The sequence below is a fragment of the Vipera berus genome, assembly GCF_964194415.1.
Source record: "Vipera berus genome assembly, chromosome: 1".
Taxonomy (NCBI): domain Eukaryota; kingdom Metazoa; phylum Chordata; class Lepidosauria; order Squamata; family Viperidae; genus Vipera; species Vipera berus.
Window position 1 is genome coordinate 207,528,063 of NC_138202.1, and position 24,265 is coordinate 207,552,327.

The window sequence follows — 24,265 nt, forward strand, 5'->3', positions numbered from 1 at the left end:
GCGACCTATCGCGACTTCCCCCCCCCCTTTGCCGGAGCTGGGATGAGCGCAGTTTTGACGTGACGCATCCGGCCCGCGGGCCGGCAGTTTGACACCCGCTGCTCTAAAGAAATTCTTAAGAAAAATTAATCGTAGTTTTCGAGCCTGGCTTACACAGGTAGCGTCCAATATTGAAAAATTCTTCTTAAGCCGGATTTTGGCTCATCGTTTCCCCTTTCAAATTTTGCTCCCCAGGGAGGGAGAAGAGAGAACGGGCGCTTCGAAGCCTTCAATGGAAAGCGCCCTTGTTTCTATAGACAGGAATTTCTCTAGCCCAGGGGTAGGCAACCTCGGCTCTTTTATGACTCGTGGACTTCAACTCCCAGAATTCCTGAGCCAGCCATGGCTCAGCTTGGAAACCTCTGCCTTTCCCCTCAGCACGGCTGGCTCAGGAATTCTGGGAGTTGAAGTCCACCAGTCATAAAAGAGCCGAGGTTGCCTACCCCCGCTCTAGCCTTTGGTGTATCGACGGCCTTTACCGGAAGTGAGAGAACTTGCGTAGAAACAGGTATTTGCAAAAAAAAAACAAAAAACACCCCACACACACGCAGGCGGAGGAAGTGACATCACATCCGGCCTAAGAGGGTTGTTGTGTATCCAAAGGAAGGGGGGGTGGCAAAGGAGAAAGGGACCTGAATAAAGAAGGGCGAGGAGCAACGGCGAGCTGGGAGCCTCGGTGTCTGAAAGGCTGCTGACGCGAGGGTGCGCCTCAGGGCTCGGAAGCGCAGAAGGGAGGGGCTGACTATCGAAAAGGTGCCATTATTTCTTCTCCGTTCGCCTCTTATCTTTCCCTTCCCCCCCCCCCGGACCCTTGGACTAGCGGGCAAAAAAAAAACGACGAGAGAGTCTTGAGGGGAAAGTAGAAGGGCACCACGGAGGGGGGGTGGGGAGAGCGATCGGCCTGTCGAGCCCGACGGCCTCGCCTTCTTCTCGGGGCTCGAGTTCTCGTTGGTTTGCTTCTCGCCCACCCGCCGCCTCCGCCCCATCCGAGCCATCCTTCCATCCGGGTAACTCGAGACGTCTTACTACCTGTCTGTTAGCGGGAGGGGGCGGGTGGGGGGGGGCGTGGTGCATGATGGGATAGCGCCGCTTCCTTCCCCAGCTTTCCCCCCTCCCCGTCGGTGGTGGTGGTGGGGGGCGGAGCCGTCGCGCGCTCTGAAGGAATCGAACAAAGAGGTCGGAGTGGGCGGGGCTCGGGCGGGGCGCGCGGGCGGGGGTGGGTGGGGCTTGGCTGGGGAAGGGGCGGGGCTGCGCGGTGGGCGGGGTCGTCTGGTCTTGTCCGCGAAGAAAGGCTGGGTCGCCTGGGTCTTGTTTTTGCGCGGGACGAAAAGCAACGGTAGAGGGCGGAGGTGGTAAGGTGGCAGGTTAACGCTAGGACCTGAGGCAGGGGTAGGCAACCTTGGCTCTTTTAGGACTCGTGGACTTCAACTCCCAGAATTCCTGAGTCAGCATAGCTGACTCAGGAATTCTGGGAGTTGAAGTCCACGAGTCCTAAAAGAGCCGAGGTTGCCTACCCCTGACCTAAGGAGATTGATGCCTTTTGACTCAGGGTGTCATCTGAAACGCTTCTCCCATCAGTTTGCATGAACTCCAGGGCGTCCTCGACTTAGTCCAGTTCACTTAGTGACCGTTCGAAGTTTTTTTTTTAAATTTTATTTTAATTCCATTTATATCCCGCCCTTCTCCGAAGACTCAGGGCGGCTTACAAGCTTAGCAGTAGCCTTCATTCTATGTATATGCCTGCTTGTTAGGGCTTTCACACACACACACCCCAAGCGGCATTATTACAAAGTCAGCTTAATTGCCCCCAACAATCTGGGTCCTCATTTTACCTACCTCGGAAGGATGGAAGGCTGAGTCAACCTTGAGCCTGGTGGGATGCGAACCTGCACTAATTGCAGGCAGCTGGTGTTACTTAAGGAGGCATTAGCCCACTGCTCCACCAAGGCTCCTGTGACAACGGCACTGAAAAAAAAGTGACTTCGTGACCGTTTTCCCACACTTTTTAACGCCCGTTGCAGCATCCCCGTGGTCTAGTGATTCACATGGGGATGCTTGACAACTGACTCACACTTAGGACGGTTGCACTGTCCGGGGATCGTTAGATCACCTTTTGCAACCTTTTGACAAGCAAAGTCAATGGGGATGCCAGATTCACTTCACAACCGTGTTGCTAATTTAACAACTGCAGCGATTCCTTTAACAGATGTGTCAAGGAAAGTCTTAGAACGGGGCAAAACTCACTTAACAACATAAATTGTGGTCGTAAGTTGAGGACCACCTGTATTCATAGTAATGGATCAGATACTTCAGAAAACTGAGGTGTGGATCCTGCTAATTTTTCCATAGAGTCTACTTGGAAGTTCTGCTAATTCACAAATCATGAATGAGCCTTAGCAACTGCATGCAACTATGCTTATGCCACAAATTGGATCACAGATCTGTGATCCATGATTACTGGTGTCAAAACACATCCAATCTATAAAGGGGAAAGCTCTTTGTGCAGTTGGTTGTATTATTTGTTTATCAAGCTTGCATGCCACCTATCTTGCCAAAGGTGACTCAGCAGCTTACAGACACAGAAGAAAATGCACTTTAAAACAATAAATAAGGATCTTAAATTTAAAATTCAATTAAAATCAAACTAGGCAGGAGGGAGAAGGAGGGAGCAAAGTGCTCACAGACAAGAGGTGGAGTGTTATCTGCTCCATTAGCCACCCCAAAGCGCAAACATCCCATTGGGATGTCAGACTAGTTGGCACAGCCATATCTTCAAGGCCTTTCAGAAGGCCAAAAGAGTGGGAGTGGAACTGATCTCAGGGAGGTGGGGGAGATGTTCCAAGAACCATGGCAGAAAAAGTTCTTCTGGACCTCGTCAGATAAAATTCTTTGACTGATGGGGTCGGCAGCATGCCCCTGCAGCATGGATAGGGTAGGCCAGGGGTCGGCAACCTAAAAAAGAAAAAGAGCCACTGGGAACCGGTTCCATCACAAATTAAAAAAAGAGGGAGCCGCGTGCGTGTGTCCATGCATGCGCATGCGCAAAAAGGTTTTTTGCGCATGCGCAGACGCACGCGGCTGCCATTTTTTTAAAAATGAGATGGAACCGGTTCCCGGTTGCCCGACGGCGACGGCCCGTCTGCAAAGCTGCCGCTTTCGGCAGCTTTGCAGACGGGCCGTGGCAGCTTCCTCAAAGAGCGGCGCCCCTGCCCATTCCGAGAGGTGCGCGCGCACCTCTCCGAACGACCGGAGGTGCGCGCGCACCTCCCCAAACCTTTGGGGAGGTGCGCGCGTACCTCCGTGCGAAGGGGCAGCGGCGCCGCTCTTTGAGGAAGCTGCCGAAAGCGGCAGCTTCCTCAAAGAGCGGCACCGCTGCCCGTTCGCGCGGAGGTACGCGCGCAGCTCCCCAAACCTTTGGGGAGGTGCGCGCGTACCTCCGTGCGAAGGGGCAGCGGCGCCGCTCTTTGAGGAAGCTGCCGAAAGCGGCAGCTTCCTCAAAGAGCGGCACCGCTGCCCGTTCGCGCGGAGGTACGCGCGCACCTCCCCAAAGGTTTGGGGAGGTGCGTGCGCAACTCCGGTCGTTCGGAGAGGTGCGCGCGCACCTCTCGGAATGGGCAAGGGCGCCGCTCTTTGAGGAAGCTGCCGCGGCCCGTCTGCTAAGCTGCCGCTTTCGGCAGCTTCACAGACGGACCACGGCAGCTTCCTGAAAGAGCGGCACCGCTGCCCATTCGCGCGGAGGTACGCGCGCACCTCCGGTCGTTCGGAGACGTGCGTGCGCACCTCTCGGAATGGGCAGGGGCGCCGCTCTTTGAGGAAGCTGCCGCGCCCCGTCTGCGAAGCTGCCGAAAGCGGCAGCTTCGTAGACGGGCCGCAGCAGCTTCCTCAAAGAGCGGCACCGCTGCCCATTCGCGCGGAGGTACGCGCGCACCTCTCCAAAGGTTTGGGGAGGTGCGTGCGCACCTCCGCCCATTCGGGGAGGTGCGCGTGCTCCTCTCCAAACGGGCGGTGCCACTCTCCATTTGGAGAGGTGCGCGCGCACCACTGCCCGTTGGAAGAGGTGCGCGCGCACCGGGCGGCTGGGAGCCGCAAGAGACGGCTCAAAGAGCCGCATGCGGCTCCGGAGCCGCAGGTTGCCGACCTGTGGGGTAGGCTAATCCTATGCGGCGAGCTGGTTTCTTAGATAGCCTGGAGCCATGCTATGGAGGTGTAAAGGTGGTGACCAACATCTTGAATTGCACCCAGAAGTAAACTGGCAGCCAGTGCAGTTCAGTGATGTAACATACGTCACTGTAAGGGCCCCTAGAACTGCCCTTGCACCTATATACTGCACCAGCTGAAGCTTCCCAATACTCTTCAATGGTAGTCCCATGTAGTATGCACTGCAGTAGTCTGACTGCAGGACCAGGGCTTTTCAACCTTTTCACCCATTGTACCACTTTTAAAGGTAAAGGTAAAGGTTCCCCTGCACATGCATGCTAGTCGTTTCCAACTCTAGGGGCCGGTGCTCATCTCCGTTTCAAAGCCAAAGAGCCAGCGCTTGTCCCAGGACGTCTCTGTGGTCATGTGGCTGGCATGACTAGACGCCAAAGGCGCACGGAACGCTGTTACCTTCCCACCGTAGTGGTCCCTATTTTTCTACTTGCATTTTTACATGCTTTCAAACTGCTAGGTTGGCAGAAGCTGGGACGAGTAACAGGCGCTCACTCTGTTACGCGGCACTTGGGATTCGACCCGCCAAACTGCCGACCATCTGATCGACAAGCTCAGCGTCCTAACCCACTGAGCCACCACGTCCCTTGCGTACCACTTTTAGGATATGGCAATATCTGAATACCACCAGTCGCCTAGCAAGGTGTGAAAAACTTGATGATCGGCGCTTCTTCGGAACTGTCAGGGCTCAGCGGAAGCACCAGGATCAGTACCGCTTTCCAGCTGATCGGCACTTCTTCTGGGCTCAGCAGACGCACCGGAATCAGTGCTGCTTTCTAGCTGATTGGTGCTTCTTCAGGGCTCAGCAGAAGCACCACAATCAGCACCGAGCTCCAGCTGAAGCCTGGCACTGATCCTGGTGCTTCCACTGAGCCCTGACAGCCCCAAAGCGCTGATCAGCTAGAAACCAGCACTGATCCTGGCACTTCCGCTGAGCCCTGACAGCCCTGCAGCTCCAGCCGTCTCTCGCTCAGGCTTGTGTGGTGCTGATGCCGGTTCAGCTCATTCCCCTCCCCCGCTACTTTTCTAGGATGGCTGCGTACCACCTGCCAGGTGCCAATGTACCACAGGTGGTACCCGTACCACCAGTTGAAAAGCCCTGGCTTAAGTGACTGAGAGCGGAGACTCCTGATTATGACTTGATTTTACTTTGAGGTGAATTCCATGTAAAAAACATGAAACCAGAAGACCTGGTCTTGGGTTAAAATTTTACCTTCTTACTAAAACCATAAGTAGGCACGCCAGACCTGTGGAACCCCTTGCCGGTTGAGCTCCGGATGGCCCCCGACATTCGCTCCTTCCGGCGCAATCTAAAAACGTATTTATTTGAGCAATCTGACCTGGTCTGATGGGTTAGGGTTGGGGTTTTAATATGTTTTTAAGTATTGTTTTAAATTTTAAATTTGGGCATTATATTTAATCGTTTTTTAACTTTTGTATTCTGTTTTTATATTTATTGCCCTGCACACCGCCCTGAGTCCTTCGGGAGAAGGGCGGTATAAAAATATAATAAATAAATAAATAAATAAATAACATTACTAGCAGAAGAGGCAAAAGGTAGCATTTTTTCACATAGATGCATTTACTTTTCTATTAGAAAAATATAAATGTATGAAGATGCTTAGTGCAGTTCATTTGTTAAAAGCAAATAAGAACTGCATATAGTTAGTATCTAGAATTTTGATCTGCTTGGAAACTAACTATTGACTTAAGTTTCTGGTGGAAGAAAGGTGGGGAGAAAGCACTTAAAAGGCTTCTATGTTATGGGTTTTTCAGATGTGCTAGTTTTTTTTTATTTATTTTTTATTTCTCCCATTTATATGGCCACCCATTTCACATAAAGTGACTCTGGGTCGCCATCTCCATCCTGTTGGCTTTGGGTTTTAATTACAGCACTCAAGAAACAAAATTTGTCCTCAAAAATTACCTTAGCTGAATTTGTTTGGAAGTTTCCTGTTTTCCAAGAAGGATAGTCTATATGTGATTTCTTTTCCCAGTTTTATCCTCAGAACAATTCTACCAAATACTTAAACTAGAAGATTGTGCTTAAGCTAAGGTTATCAGCAAGTATCTGGTCAAGAGAGGTTTTGAACCTAGATACTATATACTAGATGTGATTAAATCATCCTATTCTGGGAATCAAAAGCAGTCAGCTCAAAAAACCCTCTGTGGGTTTTTGGAAAGATTACAGATGTGTATTTCCTGCATCTTGTTTTCAGTGAGTTCTGTAATGGAACAGTGAATTCTAGCCTAGAAAGGATCTTGTATCTGAGGAAAACACCTGGATATATAAGACAGCAGAGTTGGCCCTAATTAATAATGGGATGGAAACTACATCCTGGAAAAAAGACATAGCAACTCATTTCTATTTTGCTGCCAAGTTTGATTCAGCCCTGGGGGCGGGGGGGGGGATTGTAGTAGTAAATACTCGGTTTTTGTATTATTGATTTGTTGTTTTTTGTTTGTTTGATGTCACATTTAGAAAAATAAAAATAATTCTTTGTACCATCCCAAAGGGCAGTTTTTAGTGTTTAAAATACAGTGGAGCTGAGATTTGGTGGGAAAACAAATGGGTAAAAGTAATGCAAAATTTAAAAGGTTAGCCTTTTTCTCTTTTTTTGTAATCATAATCTTATTATTTGGATAAGAAGCAAATTGCTTTAAGATATATGAGCTTCCATGACAACGACAACTAACAACAATGACAACAACAATAATTTTCTTACTATTATAAGCACTAGAGGCAACCACTAGTTCCAGTGAATTCTTGATGCTAGGCAGTTAGGTTTAACAGATTTTTTTTCCTTCTGTTCAGTCAATGAGGACCCAGATTGTTGGGGGCAATAAGCTGACTTTGTAAAAATGCCGCTTGGGGGGGGGAAAGCCCTAATAAGCAGGCATCTACATAGAATGAAGGCTACTGCTAAACACACTGGTTTGTGCTTAGATTGTAAGCCGCCCTGAGTCTTCGGAGAAGGGCGGGATATAAATGGGATTAAAAAAAAATCATGTCTGATTGTCAGAGACTGCCTAGGCTAGGCAAAGTCCACGCAATTTGCTTGCAAAATTTTTCAGAAGTGGTTTGCTGATGCCTCTTTCCTCGGTCTGAGAGAAAGTGACTGTCCCAAGGGCACCCAGCTAACTTTGTTCTTAAGGCAGAACTAGAACTCATGGACTCCAGGTTTTTACTTGTGTACTATAACAGCATATAGCCATGACTAAAAAAATCTTATCTCCACATGCATTAGCATATTTATCAAGTATTTTCACTGAATCCAGGATGGAGTTTATGGTATAATTTTACCGTTTTTGTTCTCCCACCTCAAATTTTCAAATGAAAAGTAGGGTTGTACTTTTAAGGTAATGATCTGTGAACTCTATGGTAACTGAAAGCATTTCATAAGTTTCCGAAGTATTTTTCATACAGGTTTTTTTCTCCTTAGTGCTTGAAATAATTTATATCACTTCAACTACGTTGTATATTATCTGATACAGGTGCCTGCTGCAAGGCTTATTTAAACAGTAGTCTCCCAGCAGTAGGAGGCAGAGTTATAGCCATGAACTCATGGTTAAACTGCAGTATGAAACAGAGCTTCTTAGTTTATAGTTTCAGTGCTGCATGTATCATTTCAGTTTTCTTAAATCTTAATTTATATCATACATACATACATACATACATGTAAAGGTAAAGGTAAAGGTTCCCCCGTACATGCGTGCTAGTCGTTTCCGACTCTAGGGGTCGGTGCTCATCACCGTTTCAAAGCCAAAGAGCCAGCGCTTGTCCGAGGACGTCTCCGTGGTCATGTGGCCGGCATGACTAGACGCCAAAGGCGCACGGAATGCTGTTACCTTCCCACCGTAGTGGTCCCTATTTTTCTACTTGCATTTTTACGTGCTTTCGAACTGCTAGGTTGGCAGAAGCTGGGACGAGTAACAGGCGCTCACTCTGTTACGCGGCACCCGGGATTCAACCCACCAAACTGCCGACCTTCCGATCGACAAGTTCAGCGTCCTAACCCACTGAGCCACCGCGTCCCATATATATGTGTATATATATGTGTTTGTGTGTGTGTGTGTGTATGTGTATATATATATATATATATATATATATATATATATATATATATATATATATATATATATATATATATATATATATATATATATATATATATATATATATATATGTTTTCGTAGATTCTCGCGGGTGTCTGTATGTGTAGGTCTAGAGTCTCGGGTTTCTTCCCGCGTTCCTTTCATCTTCAGAAAGTTGTGGCGACGTTTCGACGAAATCCCATCCGTCATCATCAGGCCGGAGTATTCCTCCTGCTGCTTTCAGGAGCAATGCGTGGTCTGTCTGTTCCTTTCCTTCCAACTGCCGGTGGGGCTGTGTTCCGACTGGGTGGAGGCGTGGCTGCTTTCTGATTGGGTGGGGGTGTCCTCCGACTGGGTGGAGGCGTGGTTGTCTTCTGATTGAGTGGAGGCGTGGCTGTCTTCTGATTGGGTGGATGTGTGGTTGTCTTCCGATTGGTTGGAGGCGTGGCTGTCTTCTGATTGGGTGGGGTGTGTTCTGAATGGGTGGGGTTTTTTGTTGTGTCGTAATATCCTGAGTGTTGTGATTTGGTGTCTTGAGGAGTGGGCTGTGTAGTGGCCTCCAGAGCTTTGGCTTGGCTCCGAGTTCGAGGACCCGCCATGCATCTCTGGTATGGGTCAGTCAGGTTCGTGTGTGCGTTCTTCTGCTTGGGTGATAGCACTTTTGCTTGACTTGTTCTGTCTTCTGTGTGGGAGAGTTTTTGTTCTGGGTGTGGATGAGTCTTGCTGGGGCTGGTGGCATTTGGGGTTGTTTGTTGGTTTTTTAAATCCTTGTTTGCTGAAATTCGTTTGTCTATCAATGCTGGTTTCCAAATGGCATGTAGGCGGGAGGTGTCGTCTCGCTTGTTCATACTGTCGGAACACAGCCCCACCGGCAGTTGGAAGGAAAGGAACAGACAGACCACGCATTGCTCCTGAAAGCAGCAGGAGGAATACTCCGGCCTGATGATGACGGATGGGATTTCGTCGAAACGTCGCCACAACTTTCTGAAGATGAAAGGAACGCGGGAAGAAACCCGAGACTCTAGACCTACACATACAGACACCCGCGAGAATCTACGAAAACATATATATATATATATATATATATATATTGCTGTATAAGTAGTATTATGTAATCAACTGGAACCATTGTGTATTTAATTTGAATGTTGCTACAGCAGACTATGTTGTTAACTATGGGTCATCCTTAAACCAGGGCATTCTTAACCTGGGGACTTGCTGTATAATAGAAATCAATGAGTATAATAATCTTTGGGGCTTGGTGTCCTTGCTGGCGGGGGGGGGGAAGAGGAGAACCCGGCTGCGCAAGCAGCAGGCTGACACCCATGCAGCTCCACTCACGTGAGTGGCGGACCAATAGACATGCATGTGCACACTGTTCACTGCTTGTGTGAGTGGAGCTGTGTGCCAGCTTGCTTCTTGCACAAGTGGAGCTGTGTGCGCCAGCCCGCTTCATGTGGCCCGATTCCAAATAGCCCATGGCCCAGGACTGGGCCGGGGATTGGGGACCCCTGATCTAAAGTAGAAACGTACATAATGAAATAAAATAGTATTATAAAAATCAATTAATGAATGATTGTTCAAAGTTAATTAACGGTGTGATGCATTGTACAGACTGTAGCACAAATGGAGTGACTTGGTAGGATATTTTAGAGTCCTTGTCGAAAAGAAGTACTGGTAAATTGAAATCTCACTCCCTGCCTGGAAATTCCCTCGAGATCAGATAAATGAAAGTCAGCCTAGAGTGCTTATGGGAGAGAGTATGTAGTAGGATAAGGCTTAGGATTTCTATCGAGCCATTGCCCCATGGACATAAGCCAGAGAGACATAATGTTCAAAAAGAAGGGCAGCGCACCCAGCCTGGCTCAAGTAAAATCATTACGAAATTTCAGAATCATGATGGAGCCTTTCAAAAGAATTATGATGAATAATGAAGTGTAATAACTTTGCTTAATTTTGTTTTGGAGATCTGTTTTTTATCTTTCTGATTAGGAGTTTGTTTTGAGATAAAATACAAATAAAAATAAAAGAAGAAATAAAGAGATGTGCAAAGAAAAGGAAAAGTAGTGCTTCCGACTTTTTCCAGTGCCAAAGAATACAAAAAAAAATTATAGATAGTCCTTGACTTGCCACAGTTCATTTAATGACTGTCAGAAGTTAAAACGGCGCTGAAAAAACTTGACTTATGACCGTTTTTCACATTTACAACCATTACAGCATCCCCATGGTCAAGTGATCAAAATTCAAGTAACTTGGCAACTGATTCATTTGTGATGGTTGCAGTGTCCCGGGGTCATGTGATCACCTTTTTGCGACCTTCTGACAAAGTCAATGGGGAAGCCTGATTCACTTAACAACCGGGTTAGTAACTTAACAACTGCAGTGATTCACTTAACAACTGTGACAAGAAAGATCACAGAATGGGGCAAAATTTACTTAACAACTGTCTCGTTTAGCAACAGAAATGTTGGGTTCAACTGTGTTCATAAGTTGAGGACAACCTGTACACCTCAGCCTTTTATTTTATATTTCTATTTCAAACCATTTCTATAACAACAGTCAGTCTAGTCATCAAAATCTAAAAGTTTCATTTTTTTCCAGTCACCAACATAAAGTCCAGAAGCGGTAAATTTGTTGTTTGAGGGCACTTCTAGCATTGTCAAAATCACATCACTGATTTATAGATAGTTATCATGATTAAAGCAAGGAAAAAAGAACCTGCATGCTAATAATTTGTCTTTTGAATGGTAAGCGATGTGTCTTCAGAATTACTTAAAATGCAAGGATTTGTAGGCCAGTTTGGTTCAGAGGTTAATATGTGGGCCTAGATAGCAAGAGACTTGAGTTCTAGTCCCACCTTAGGCAGGAAAGCCATCTTGGTGACTTTAGGCAAGTCACTTTCTCTCAGCCCAGTTGACTCACAAGGTTGTTGTTGAGGAAATTGGAGGAGGAAAGATTATTAGGATTATATGTGCACCACCCTGAACTATTTATAAAAATAATAACTTAGGCATATAAAATAAATAAATATGTATTGATGTTAAGAGTTAGTGTAACTCACTTCTTTCTTTTGGTTTTTCAGAGATCTCTGAAGTCAAACAATAAGGCATCTTTTATCAAATTTAAAGGATACTTTGGTTGTTAAGATATTTTATAATTTGAATACTGCCCTTCTAGTCTAGATTTAAATTTATATTCAGGAGAATGTTTTTTACAAGTTAGTACATGTAAACAATTTAGAGCTAATATAAGGAAGAAGACAGCTGTTTTTCCATCCCTTGATTTTACTGACTTTCAGCATTTGTCTCCAACTCCTAAAAAAAAAGAGAGAGAAAAGAAACAGAATACTGTATCCTGATTAAGTGGAGCTTTGGAAGCACTTCCTTTGGGCTTCAAAAGCAAAAGTATGTTTATGTATTAACTTACTCTGTATAAAGTATTTAGCTGTTTAAGAGAGATGTCTAATATAGCACGGTCAGGTGTTTTTTTTTAACGTATCGGCTATTCAAAGAACACTTTCCATGTCGCTTTACTATTTAGGAATTCCTGTATAACTCCAACAGACATTCATCAGATTTAAAAATATCTGCAGCATACATAAAAATGTACAGGACAGTGTTGGGCCTTTTAGTCGCCCATATCTCAGTCTTCTCAAATCTGGACACAGTCTAGACCAGGGGTGTCAAACTGCCGTCCCACGGGCCGGACGCGTCACCAGGAAACCGCGCTCACCTCATTGCCGGCAATGGGGAAAAAGCTCCAATACGTCGCGCGACGTCATGTGACGTCGCGAGTTTCACATGTCTGGTCTAGACTCTAGAGAACTCCCAAACTTATCCAACCAATATGGTTACTGCTGAGAATTCTGAGACTTGAATGCTACATATCTGAAGGATGCCCAGCTTAGGAAAGACTGCCAAACCCTAAAAAAATATTCCATAGAACGCATCCATAATTTCTGTGCATTAATGCAATTTTTGGAACAGGTGGTTTTTAAACGGGGGGGACTTGTTTTTCATTGATCTTTGGAGACCATCATCACATAGCGTTATACAATAAGTACAGTTGTAAGTAATATGGCAAAGAAAATTGGAAACCTGTTCTTTTAGAGCAGATATACAGGTTTGGGGATATATATATATATATATATATATATATATATATATATATATATATATATATATATATATATATATATATATATATATATATATATATATATATACTTGTCGATCAGAAGGTCGGCAGTTTGGTGGGTCGAATCCCGAGTGCCGCGTAACAGAGTGAGCGCCTGTTACTCGTCCCAGCTTCTGCCCACCTAGCAGTTCGAAAGCACGTAAAAATGCAAGTAGAAAAATAGGGACCACTACGGTGGGAAGGTAACAGCGTTCCGTGCGCCTTTGGCGTCTAGTCATGCCGGCCACATGACCACGGAGATGTCCTCGGACAAACGCTGGCTCTTCGGCTATGAAACGGAGATGAGCACCGGCCCCTAGAGTCGGAAACGACTAGCACGCATGTGCGGGGGAACCTTTACCTTATATATATATATATATATATATATATATATATATATATATATATATATATATATATATATATATATAAAAGGCAAGGCGGGTTGTATGACATGTGTGAGTTCCGGCACCTTTTTCTTTTACAAAAAAAAAGCACTGGATATATATATATATATATATATATATATATATATATATATATGTATATATGTATGTATGTATATATATATGTATATGTATATGTATATTCATTTTGCATCATCCTTCAAAGGTGAGCTTTGTGAGGTCACAGTCTCATTTGACATCAGAATCCCCTGAACCCCTGCATAGCAGGATTCATCAGGAAGAGACATAGAGCTGCCAGAGGGAAGTCTGTATTTAAACACAGCTCCCTTTGATTGTTGCAAATGGAGAGAGGGACATGATGAAATTTCTAAGGTGACTAGCTGCATAGATTCCCAAACTGAGTATTAGAATCTATGTGTTTTAAACAAAATTTGTAGTAAGCATAAGGGTCTGTTTGAATACATCTTTACTTTTTAAGCATTATTGTAAAATATTCATTGGAGAGTGTTTTTGTTTCCCTGTGGGAGCGAGAGTAAATTTGGATTTTAAATTGCAGATTATAATAATACAATTTATGCTTCCAGTAGGTGGTATCTGGGAAATAAGGACATCATTTCTTCACTGGTTGAAGAACAATGTAATATTGTAGGTATTTAAGATGTATAGTCAGATTAATAAATGCACGGTTAAAAATTGCCGGGCTAACATTAAATTCTTATTTTAAAAATTAGCTTGGATATTACTGCTATGTTTTTAATAATTGCATATATTTAGGACTTGAATAATATTTTAAAAAGCAGCTTATTTTTAATTTCAGTGTTCATCTTCTTAATAAGCTGGTTTTTCTTTCTGGGTTGGCAAGATAATATGTGGATATCTTCAGCAAACACTGGGAACAACAAATACTAGAAACAAAATTCTTCCATTACTGCTTACTATTTCAAGATACCTTAAAAATAATAAAGTCTTGTGGCATTTTTTTTGGAAAGTATTCGATTTGGATGGACTGCTAATATGATGGGTAACACAAAATTGCTAATATTACTGAGTCTTAACATATAATGGTTATAGATGTAGTTCTCATCTAGCAATCACAGTTGGGACCAGCAATTCAGTCAATAAATTGCTAAGTGAAGCCACAGCTATGCTTATGATCTTACTTCAGTTTTCTTTTGCTTTACAAACCTTTAAAGATTGTAAATGTGACGATTGATCCTCAAGTTATTTTTTTCATCATTGTTGTCACTGCATACAGTTAGTAAATTAGGCAGTCATTAAATGAGGATTGTCAGTAGTCAGAAAGGCACTTTATGGCAGACTAGAAAAATGCAGTTACCCTTTGAGATTCATGAAACCTTTTATAGCTGGGCATTTTTATAGGTCAAAAGCCTGGATACTTGTTCTGGTGAGGGAAGGTAATTGAAGTTCAGTGCAAGCATTGATGCTGGTCTATAGCATTCTAAAACTGTGCTTTTCAAATATGAATTGATAACATGCAGATGCTAAACCCTGCAAAAATTCAAAGATGCTTCAGTTGCAAACTTAATTACTGAAAAGATGATGTGCAAGTTCACATACGGTAGTTGTTGCATCAGAACTGTTTGAGTGAAATTGAAAAGTTTTTACAGATACTGATAGTAAAGCTGACGTCTCACTTGGTTAAAAAAACAAAACACCATGTTGAGCTAGACAGTAACAATGTGTACCAGTAAAGGAGAATATTTAGCTCAGGGCTGAAATGAAGGATCCTGTATTATGGATGTTTTATTATTAGTTCTTGATTGTTACCTGACAAGAGTTCATTGAAAGTAGAAGGCTCAAACCAAATAAATAAAACCTGGAGGAAAAGTAATATTTAGAAGAGGAAAAGCTTTTTAAAAAAAGCTTTTAAAAATTAATAGCTCACTAGAGAATTGATATGCAACATATAGTCACATGTACTGCATAGCTACAAGCTTGGAGAATCCACAAAATTAACTTTGGACCAAGTTAGACTTCTTACTGACAGGATCTGTGAGAAAGCAATGGACGGAGGGGAAAATGACTGTGCTTGGTTGCTTTTGAGCAGCACATGTTGTGCAATATACCTTTAGGCCCTCCTTGCCAAATTCCGGGATGGGTTTCTATTTGATACAAACCTGTATATGCTAGAACTAGAACCTCTACTTGAAGAAGACAAGGTGAGTTCACAAGACCAATCTTCAGACACGTTGTGTCCTTTTTTTTCTTATTTTCCTCTTGTCTTCCTAGCAAGAACCTCGCATTATAAAGTCATTCTCTGCTAAACACGTTCATTGAAAGTTCAAGTAGATAAGACAAACCTGTATGGAAATGTTGCTTGACATCACATGGGTCTCACATATAAGCATACGTTGCCACAAATTCGACTAAAAATCTTAACTCCTGGGGACCCTTTTCTTTCAGGCTTAAGCTCAAAGGCACAACCATGAAAGATCCAAGTCGCAGGAGTACTAGTCCAAGCATTATCAGTGAAGACATGATCATGAATGGTCACTCTCATGAAGATGATAATCCATTTGCAGAATACATGTGGATGGAAAATGAAGAGGAATTCAACAGGCAGGTAAGTGAGAGGATGCATTGCTTCCTGTGGTTTTTCTTTCTTTCTTCTGCATGATTGGAAAGATCCCACTTTTTCCGTTAGTCTAGTTTTCTTCTGGTGTTTTCTGTGAATCTCTAAACAAAAAAGATCTTGCATCCTTGTTTGGTTTGAAGAAGAGTTGATTTTTGATGGTAGGTCTATGCCCAGTTTGCATTTACTGTTTAACTACCATTTAGTACACTATATATTGGGTTCTTGGTGCTGTTTCCTTGCACTTCACTATCAAGCTAGGTAACATCAGTAGTGCATTAGAGAGTGGAGGTAGTTGTAGTTGTTTTTATATATAGTCTGCCAAACTTGGTTGGAGTGTAGTTTCTCCCCAGTTGTTTATCTGGTGCTGTTTCCTAGTTTCCTAAATGTTGGCTTTGTTATCTGTTTCCTTTGTTGACTTTTGGTTGCTTTTTTTTAACGTTGCATGTTGTTGTTAGCTGCGAAGTCGTGTCCGACCCATCACGACCCCATGGACAACGTTCCTCCAGGCCTTCCTGTCCTCTACCATCTTCTGGAGTCCATTTAAGCTCACGCCTACTGCTTCAGTGACTCCATCCAGCCACCTCATTCTCTGTCGTCCCCTTCTTCTATTGCCCTCATCCTTTCCCAGCATTAGGCTCTTCTCCAGTGAGTCCTTCCTTCTCATTAGGTGGCCAAAGTATTTGAGTTTCAACTTCAGGATCTGGCCTTCTAAAGAGCAGTCAGGGTTGATCTCCTCTAGGACTGACTGGTTTGATCGCCTTGCAGTCCAAGGGACTCGCAGGAGTCTTCTCCAGCACCACAGTTCAAAGGCCTCAATTCTTTGGCGCTCAGCCTTATGGTCCAAGTTTCACAGCCATACATTGCAACTGGGAAGACCATACCCTTGACTATACGCACTTTTGTTGACAGGGTGATGTCTCTGCTTTTTAGTGTGCTGTCTAGATTTGTCATGGCTTTCCTCCCCAGGAGCAAGCGTCTTTTAATTTCTTGGCTACAGTCCCCATCTGCAGTGATCTTGGAGCCCAGGAAAATAAAATCTGTCACTACCTCCATTTCTTCCCCATCTATTTGCCAGGAATTGAGAGGGCCGGATACCATGATCTTGGTTTTCTTAATGTTAAGTTTCAACCCAACTTTTGCATAGATAGGGTTTATCTCTATATTTTAATAATGAGATGTCTGCGAAAAAGCTCAGAGAACAGCAATAACCCACCAAGTGGGAGGGGGAAGGGTTACTTCAGGTGACTGAGGAAGTAAAGGAAAAGCCTTGCAGGGCTCAGACCCAATGTTGTGGCAGTGTGGAAGAAGCAGCTATTTAAACTTTCTTTTCTGCATTTGCCCTCAGTTGCTGCAGCTTGTGAGAGCTCAACACCTGAGCTCTCCTAACATTGGGGAGGATCCATCTGAGAAGTTTTGCTATAGCGCTCAGACAGTTCCACTCAGGTCCCTTGATAGTAGATTTCCTTCTGTTGTTCCAATTATAGATTGAAGAGGAATTGTGGGAAGAAGAATTTATAGAACGTTGCTTCCAAGAAATGCTGGAAGAAGAGGAAGAGCATGAATGGTTTATTCCAGCAAGAGATCTTCCGCAGACGATGGATCAAATTCAAGACCAGTTTAACGATCTTGTTATCGGTGACAGTTCGTCACTGGAAGATCTGGTGGTAAGCATCTGATTTTAAAATTGGAATTATTTTAATCAAGCCCCTTTCTTTAAATGTTAACAGTATACTTTGTCAGCTGTCTCACTCAGAAGCTAGCTGAGATGTGGCCTTCTGACAACAATCAAGACCTTGTGTGCGTAGAACAACTGTGCCATCTTATCCTCCTCCTCCTAATCTTTTCATATAGTCCGCCTGCAAGTATTTGTTTTTGTTGAGTGCACAGGTATGCATTGGGAGAGAAGAATACATGGAACCATTTAGGAGGGTAAAGACTGGATGTGTAGGCTAAGTGATTAGGAAAGTGGTTTAGTTCTTGTAGGGTTCAGAGGTCTCCCTAATTTTAACTTTTCACTCTGCAGAGATACCATTGGAAGGTCTGGTAGATGAGAGAGACCGGAAGCATTTTATTACTAACATTTGCCGTACAATTAAGTCTACTGGTCATGGTGCATAGGACTATTTTGTAATAGTGTAGGCCAGGGGTCTTCAAACCTGGCCCTTTTATGACTTGTGGACTTCAACTCCCAGAATTCCTCAGCCAGGCATGCTGGCTGAGGAATTCTGGGAGTTGAAGTCCACAAGTCATAAAAGGGCCAAGTTTGAAGAGCCCTGCTGTAGCCTTTACTTACTTTTTAATTAAAAGGGTAAAATTAGGCTCATATGAAAATGAGTATAGGTCATAAAGTATAACTAGAACATTAAACCTTTAAATATTCCCCTGATTTTTAAGCCACCTTGTGGTTACTTTGATGTCACAGATGATGTAACTTATTTAAATAGAAGAACCTGTTGAGCATGACATTTTAGCTTATATTCAGTAAGCATATATTTTTTCCCAAAGTTACAATATTGGTTTGTTTATTTGTATTTACTGGGTTTGATAAGTTAAATTTAGATAAATTTGCTAATAAATAAACCTCCTATTCTGAAGAAAATGCATTTTGCTTTTAAATGATTCCTACCCAGGCAGTCAGTGTCTTGAAGGAAGTGTGCCGAGTTGGCACCGACAGTGCATGTTTTTTGAAAGCACCTTTTTTACAAAATCTTGGTACATTTTTTTAGCAATCCAACTAATTAAAATCCTACAGTTGTGTGAGAAAGTTGGTGAATCCTTGGGTACCATCCATAATCCTGCAATCTTATTAATGGATAAAGAGGTTATGGTTAAATAAACAATATTGCAAACGGTATGCTGTGTTGTGTCTATTAGACACATTCAGGCAACACTGCTTGTCTTTGTTGGAAAAAGTATGTGAAATAATCTGTGTTAAGATTGAGTCAGATTTCCAGTTAATGAGAGAGCAATCAGAGTTTGAGGGGCCCTCTCCATGTTTTTTACTTTTGCTTCATTTAAAATATCCAAGAAGAAAAGTAAAATAAACTTAAAGATTGATTACAAGATAAGTAATTTATATGAGTGCTTCTTATATGTATGTACAAACACAAAAAACACACATTGATCCACAAAGGTTTCAATTAAAGATAACCATATTTCATTGTAATTGTCCATGCATAATTTATGTCAATAGCCAACTCAATTTATAGGATGCATGTAACATGATGTCTTCAGTCCATTTGGGTAATTCATAAATTTGTCTTAAATTTAGTTTGAAGAATTAACCTCAAGGGAATAATAAGGACATGGAGAATTCATTTCCATTGTTCATCTGTCAGTTTCCTTGAGGTCAGTATGTAGTTCAAAAGAATGTTTGCATCTGAAAATTGTGAACCTTATTTCAAAGTCAAAATATATGTAAATAATTTCTTCCAAGAAGATAATACTTTAGGACATTTTAAAAACATATTTTCATGAAGTGTTACTAGAAATGCATCATTATGATTTATTCCTTACCTCTTGAACTTCATATTTAAGTCATTATGATTTTCATGCATGTACTGAATTTATCAATTATTTCGGTATTCTTATTCCATGGGGTATTTCTCATATAATTATACTGAATATGAGTAAGAGATATATAGAAGTTTCTTTGACATCAATAGATGGGAATCATTCCTGTAAAGGTTACCCTCTGGGATAGGGTAAAGACTTAAAAAGAAGGTTTGTTTATAGTTTGCATGGAATTCTTTATATGTAAATATTTTTAAAAAACTTTTTTCCCCAAAAACTCATTTCACTGTTTTGTAAACATACAAATAAGTCTATAATAGAGTGAATGAAGCAAAATAAATGTTACATTCAGGAATGGCTAAGTCTTGACCTTTAACCCAACTGAAATATTGAAATGTTGATACAAGCAGTTTATGCTAGACAGTCCACAAATATCCATGAATTGAAATGGGTGTAAAGAGGGGTGGGCCAACATTCTTCCAAGCCAATTTGATCAACAAGCATTAGAAGCATTTAACTGAAACAATTTCTGCTAAAAAGGTTCTACTATTACTATATTGTTAGATTATTAAAGTGTCATATACTTTTTCCAACAAGGAAAGTAATTGTTGGCTCAAACTGTTGAGTAAAGACATGACAGAATGCAGTGTTTTAACTCAGGGGTCTTCAAACTTGGCCGTTTTGTGACTTGTGGACTTCAACTTCCAGAATTCTTCAGCCGGGCATGCTGACTAAGGAATTCTGGGAGTTGAAGTTCACAAGTCATAAAAGGGCCAAGTTTGAAGACCCCTGTTTTAACTAGATTCTCTTTGTCAATTAATAGGTTTTTCAGTGAAGCTCAGATCCCGTTGTAGGTCTGCAGGGTTACAAATAGTTCTAAAGTTCACATAAACTCTTACGATATAGTAGATACAATATCATAGTCCGATGATGTTCTCATTTGGTAGGTATTCTTAAAATTCTGTTGCTTTGGTTGTAATTAAAAAGCTTAGAATTTGGTTTATAAGAGGAACTACCGTATTTTTCGGACCATAAGACGCACCCAGTTTTTAGAGCAGGAAAACAAGAAAAAAAATCTCCTTCTCTCTCTCTCCCTCTCTTTCTCTCTCTCTCTTTCTCTCCCTCCCTCTCCCATTGTCCCTTCCTTCCTTCCTTCCTTCCTTCCTTCCTTCCTTCCTTCCTTCCTTCCTTCCTTCCTTCCTTCCTTCCTTCCTTCCTTCCTTCCTTCCCTCCCTCTTTGTCCTTCCCTCTCTGCATTAGAGCAGTACCCGCGGAGGTGGCCCTGCAGCCCGGCTTTCTCTTGCAGAAAGCAAGCTGAAACGGAGCGAGGGAGATTGCCAGAAATGCGAATCGGCTGATCTCGTGCTCCTGCAATCTCCTTCGCTCGGTTTCAGCTTCCCTTGCTACAAGAGAAAGCAGGCTGAAACGGAGTGAGGGAGATTGCCAGAAATGCAAATCGGCCGATCTCGCACTCCTGCAAACTCCCTCGCTCGGTTTCAGCTTCCCTTGCTACAAGAGAAAGCAGGCTGAAACGAGGCAGATTGCAACAGCGCGAGATCAGCCGATTCGCATTCCTGGCAATCTCCCTCACTCCGTTTCAGCCTGCTTTCTCTTGTAGCAAGGGAAGCTGAAACCGAGCGAGGGAGAGTGCAGGAGCGTGAGATCGGCGTTTCTCAGCACGTGCCGATTCGTGCTCCTGGCAATCTCCCTTGCTTTCCACTTGCGGAGGTTGGGGCTGGCCATACGGATCACCTTCGGACCATAAAATGCACCCTCGTTTCCCCCCCCCCCCACTTTTGGGAAAAAAGTGCGTCTTATGTTCCGAAAAATACGGTACTTTTTTTAGCTATAATTTCAGCCTGTTATTGCTAACAGGTATATTGTTTAAAAAAAACCTTAAATAAATTCTAAACCTAGCTCATTGCAGACTTGGGAACAATTTATTGCACTTTAGATCTGTGCGTTGATACGTTGAAATATTTCCCTCCCTCTCTGAATTGTTGCCTTGCCTAGACCTGCCAGTTGAACATTTAATGTGGATGGGGAATTTTGTTATGTGGGTACCAAATGTATTGAACCAATCCAGTTGCTCTCATCATAAGTAAATTACCTGTCTTTTTAGTATTCTGACTGAAAGTAACTTAAAGCAGGTTTTTTTTAAAAAAATGCCATTTTATTCTCAATACAAACTTAAGTCCTTTCGTGATTGCCTGTACCTGCCTATTAAGCTTGTTCACCCCTGCTCTGAATATACAAGTTGGGTTGTATCAAATAAGGCACAAAATTATTTCTTAAAAGCAGGATTTGTATATTGTAAGAAAAATATATGAATGTCCCTGGTGTATCATGCTGTATTATAGTACACATGAGTCCATAAATGTGGATAGGAAGATAATAGATTTAAAGTCTTAGGACTTTCATAAGATTGATTTTTGCATATTCTGGGTGAGAATGTCAAAATCTTGTAAAATTTCAAATGACATTACCAAATATGGTAAGATATGACAACCTTCTAAAACTGTAATACTTTGATTTATTTATATTGGATATCTGCACGTTAGATGAGCTACTAGAGTACCTTTGTGGAGCACAATCATCCCTGGCCTACAGATTGAGAACTTGTAGCCTGGTGTCCTTTTAAGTCTAAATTGGGACTCCATCTTATGGCAGGAAATTCCATAGTTTATATATGCATTGTGTGAAATATTTCACATGACCTCAACTTCCAGTATTGCAAATAAAAAGAAGAATGGGATCTGTATTTTCTGCATCGTGCATGATGTTATACAATAGTGTCTTTCCTTGTTAACTTTCAGTCCAAGTTAAAAAGCCCTAAAGTAGTCATTCCTTATAAGAAACCTATCTGATCCCCATTGTAATTATGGTTGCTCTTTTATATATTTATTATTTTGCACCTTTTCAAGCGTATTCCAGTCTCAAGGTATTCCAATCTCAATGTTAGACAGATAGATAGATACCATTACTGTACTGATTTTTTTTACATTTTCTATTCATTTCTTAAATCTGAACACAAGATTTGTCATTTTTAACAAGAAATGCTCTCTGGGTTGTTACTTTTTATTGAGCTGTGCACCCTGACTCCAGCATTCTTTTTCCGATCACTCTTAGTAACCTCAACTCCCATTCATGGAGGTTACCTTTGGAATTTTTATACCCACCTGCATTACTTTGTGCTTGCTCATATTGATTTGCATTTGCCATTTTGAGGCCTATTTACTCAGTTTGGAGAGAGGGCCTTTTGGAGCTCTCCCCAATATCTTTGTTATCGAAGTGCACATCTTTATGTCATTAGCAGACTGGATCACCTTAGTCCTTAACTTAGGTTTATTTATAAACTAATTAAAAACACTGATCCTGCTACTCCCAGCCCCCAAGAATTTCACTTTGCACTATTGTCTACTTATTCTTCCCTTTTTTTAGTCTTAAAACAATTTCCAATCCCTAAGAACATAAGTCTTTGTTATCCCCCCCCCACCGCTTCCCAGTTTGCTCAAGAATCTCTGGTAAAGGACATTATCAAAGGTGCATACAGTGTCTGATGGATTTCCTTCTCTACATTTTTGTTAATACTGTCAACAAGTTTAGAAAATTAGTTTAGGAAGAGCAATATGTGATCCTCTAGATGCTGCTGCTGTATTACCACTTTTGTTTGTCTTACAATAGCCAGTGGAGAAAGATGCTGAAAACTTCCATTTAACATCATTTGGAGAGCCACATGTTATATAATAGGGGTGGTCAAACCTGTCACGTGGGGTGGGCGCGGCTTCTGTGTGATGCATCCAGCCTGTGGGCCAACAGTTTGACACCCCTGTGTTATAATATAGTCAGTTATCGTTGTGAAAGCTGGCTTAGCTCTATTGAAGGAAGAGATTGAGATCTTGAATTGGGTGGTATCAATCAAACCAGGGGATCCCGATCTATCTGGTATGTAAGTAAGCTGACTCTAAGCTGTTTCCTTGGCAAGAGTATCTTGCTTTCTCCACTGAGGCCTATTTTCCGGAATGTTTTCACTGTAAAGAATTCCTGTTAAACTTAGTGCAAATATGTTCAAAAGAAAACCTTAGGCTCCACAGTCTAAACTTTTAAAATCTCTCTCTTCCAGGTCAAGAGTAATCTGAATCCCAATGCAAAGGAGTTTGTTCCTGGGGTGAAGTACTAAATATATGAGTAGACTGGGCCCTCTTTTGGTGGATGTAGCACAATTTCCACACTGTGAAGCCAGTATTAGAAGATTTAATTGTTAAAACGCTCTCTCTTCTTGTCACTGTGTTACACTTACGCATTGCCAAAGTTTTGTTAGTCTTGCATGCTTAATAAAAGTGCTGAGACTGTTATTAAGTCAACTGCTGTCAGAGGTTAATGAATTGGAAAAATCTAATTGGATCCAGGCTTTTTGTGAGGGAGACAATAAGGAAGCACCAGTCATGTTGAGAAAAGTACCAAGTTTCTGAGAAACTCTTGCAATTCTGTTTTTAGAAGGATTCAGACTTTGATAAGGAGTGGTCTGTTTTAATTAAACTTATGGCGGTGTTGATATGCACCCAATAATGCCTTAATGTGAAAATAAAAGCAAGGTTTATCTGATTATGCAGATTAGCTGAATTTCAGTACTACTATTAATTCTTCCCATTATCAAGCAAAACTTTATTTCATGCTGTTCTTTTTTGAGGAAAGTGTGAATTGTAAAAATACCTGAATCACTTTTACAGGCCTGTATAGAATCCTTTCTCTTGGCCACAGATCTGGTTGGGGGGAGGTGGGGGGGAGAAAATTTGGCAATTGAGATTATATTTGCAGCAAGTTATCATGTTGGAATGTTCGTCCCACTTCTGAGTTTATATTTAAGGTGATGTGAAGTTGTACATCACAGATTCTTTCAGGAATCCAGAAACATGGCACTGCCTCTGTAAAATTTTACAATCTTAAAAATTGGATTTAACTGTAAAATTTAGTATTAGTGATTTGAGTGGTGCTTTTCCCTTGCTTTGTTTAATCATCACTACACAATAGTCTACAGCACAACTTTTTTTTAAAAAAACACCTAGTACAGTTTTGGCTTCTTAAACTTCATATTTGGGTAGCTTACGCTGCCTTATGTGTTCAGTGTGAATAGTGTTTAAGTTGAAAATATTGTAAAAAAATTATATTTTTTCAAAAATATTTAAAAAAAATAAATAACAGTAGAAATGACAAAACGAGTGTTCATCTT

The 24,265-nt window shown here is 42.1% G+C and overlaps 1 protein-coding gene across 3 annotated transcripts; it reads left to right on the forward strand.

Annotated features, from left to right (window-relative positions):
- Nucleotides 1-485: 485 nt before the first annotated feature.
- Nucleotides 486-24,245, forward strand: PAIP2 (poly(A) binding protein interacting protein 2). 3 transcript variants are annotated; one of them, XM_081315349.1, is made up of 5 exons: nt 486-792; nt 11,642-11,747; nt 15,351-15,510; nt 17,007-17,186; nt 23,159-24,245. In XM_081315349.1, exons 3-5 carry the CDS (start codon nt 15,373-15,375, stop codon nt 23,213-23,215), a joined length of 375 nt encoding a protein of 124 aa, XP_081171475.1. In that variant the 5' UTR covers nt 486-792; nt 11,642-11,747; nt 15,351-15,372; the 3' UTR covers nt 23,216-24,245. The 3 variants fall into 3 exon arrangements, 2 of the variants coding, with proteins under 2 accessions (XP_081171475.1, XP_081171474.1); XR_014024817.1 differs by lacking the exon at nt 11,642-11,747 and adding an exon at nt 18,794-18,870 and having other exon boundaries at nt 487-792; XM_081315348.1 differs by lacking the exon at nt 11,642-11,747 and having other exon boundaries at nt 501-792.
- The last annotated feature ends 20 nt before the right edge of the window (nt 24,246-24,265 follow it).

What these genes read in the sequence shown, in the direction of transcription:
- PAIP2 (XM_081315349.1), top strand. Translation starts at nt 15,373, where the DNA reads ATGAAAGATCCAAGTCGCAGGAGTACTAGTCCAAGCATTATCAGTGAA. An exon ending in AAGAGGAATTCAACAGGCAG is followed by an intron (nt 15,511 to 17,006) that starts GTAAGTGAGAGG and finishes TTCCAATTATAG; the next exon opens with ATTGAAGAGGAATTGTGGGA. An exon ending in CGTCACTGGAAGATCTGGTG is followed by an intron (nt 17,187 to 23,158) that starts GTAAGCATCTGA and finishes TCTCTCTTCCAG; the next exon opens with GTCAAGAGTAATCTGAATCC.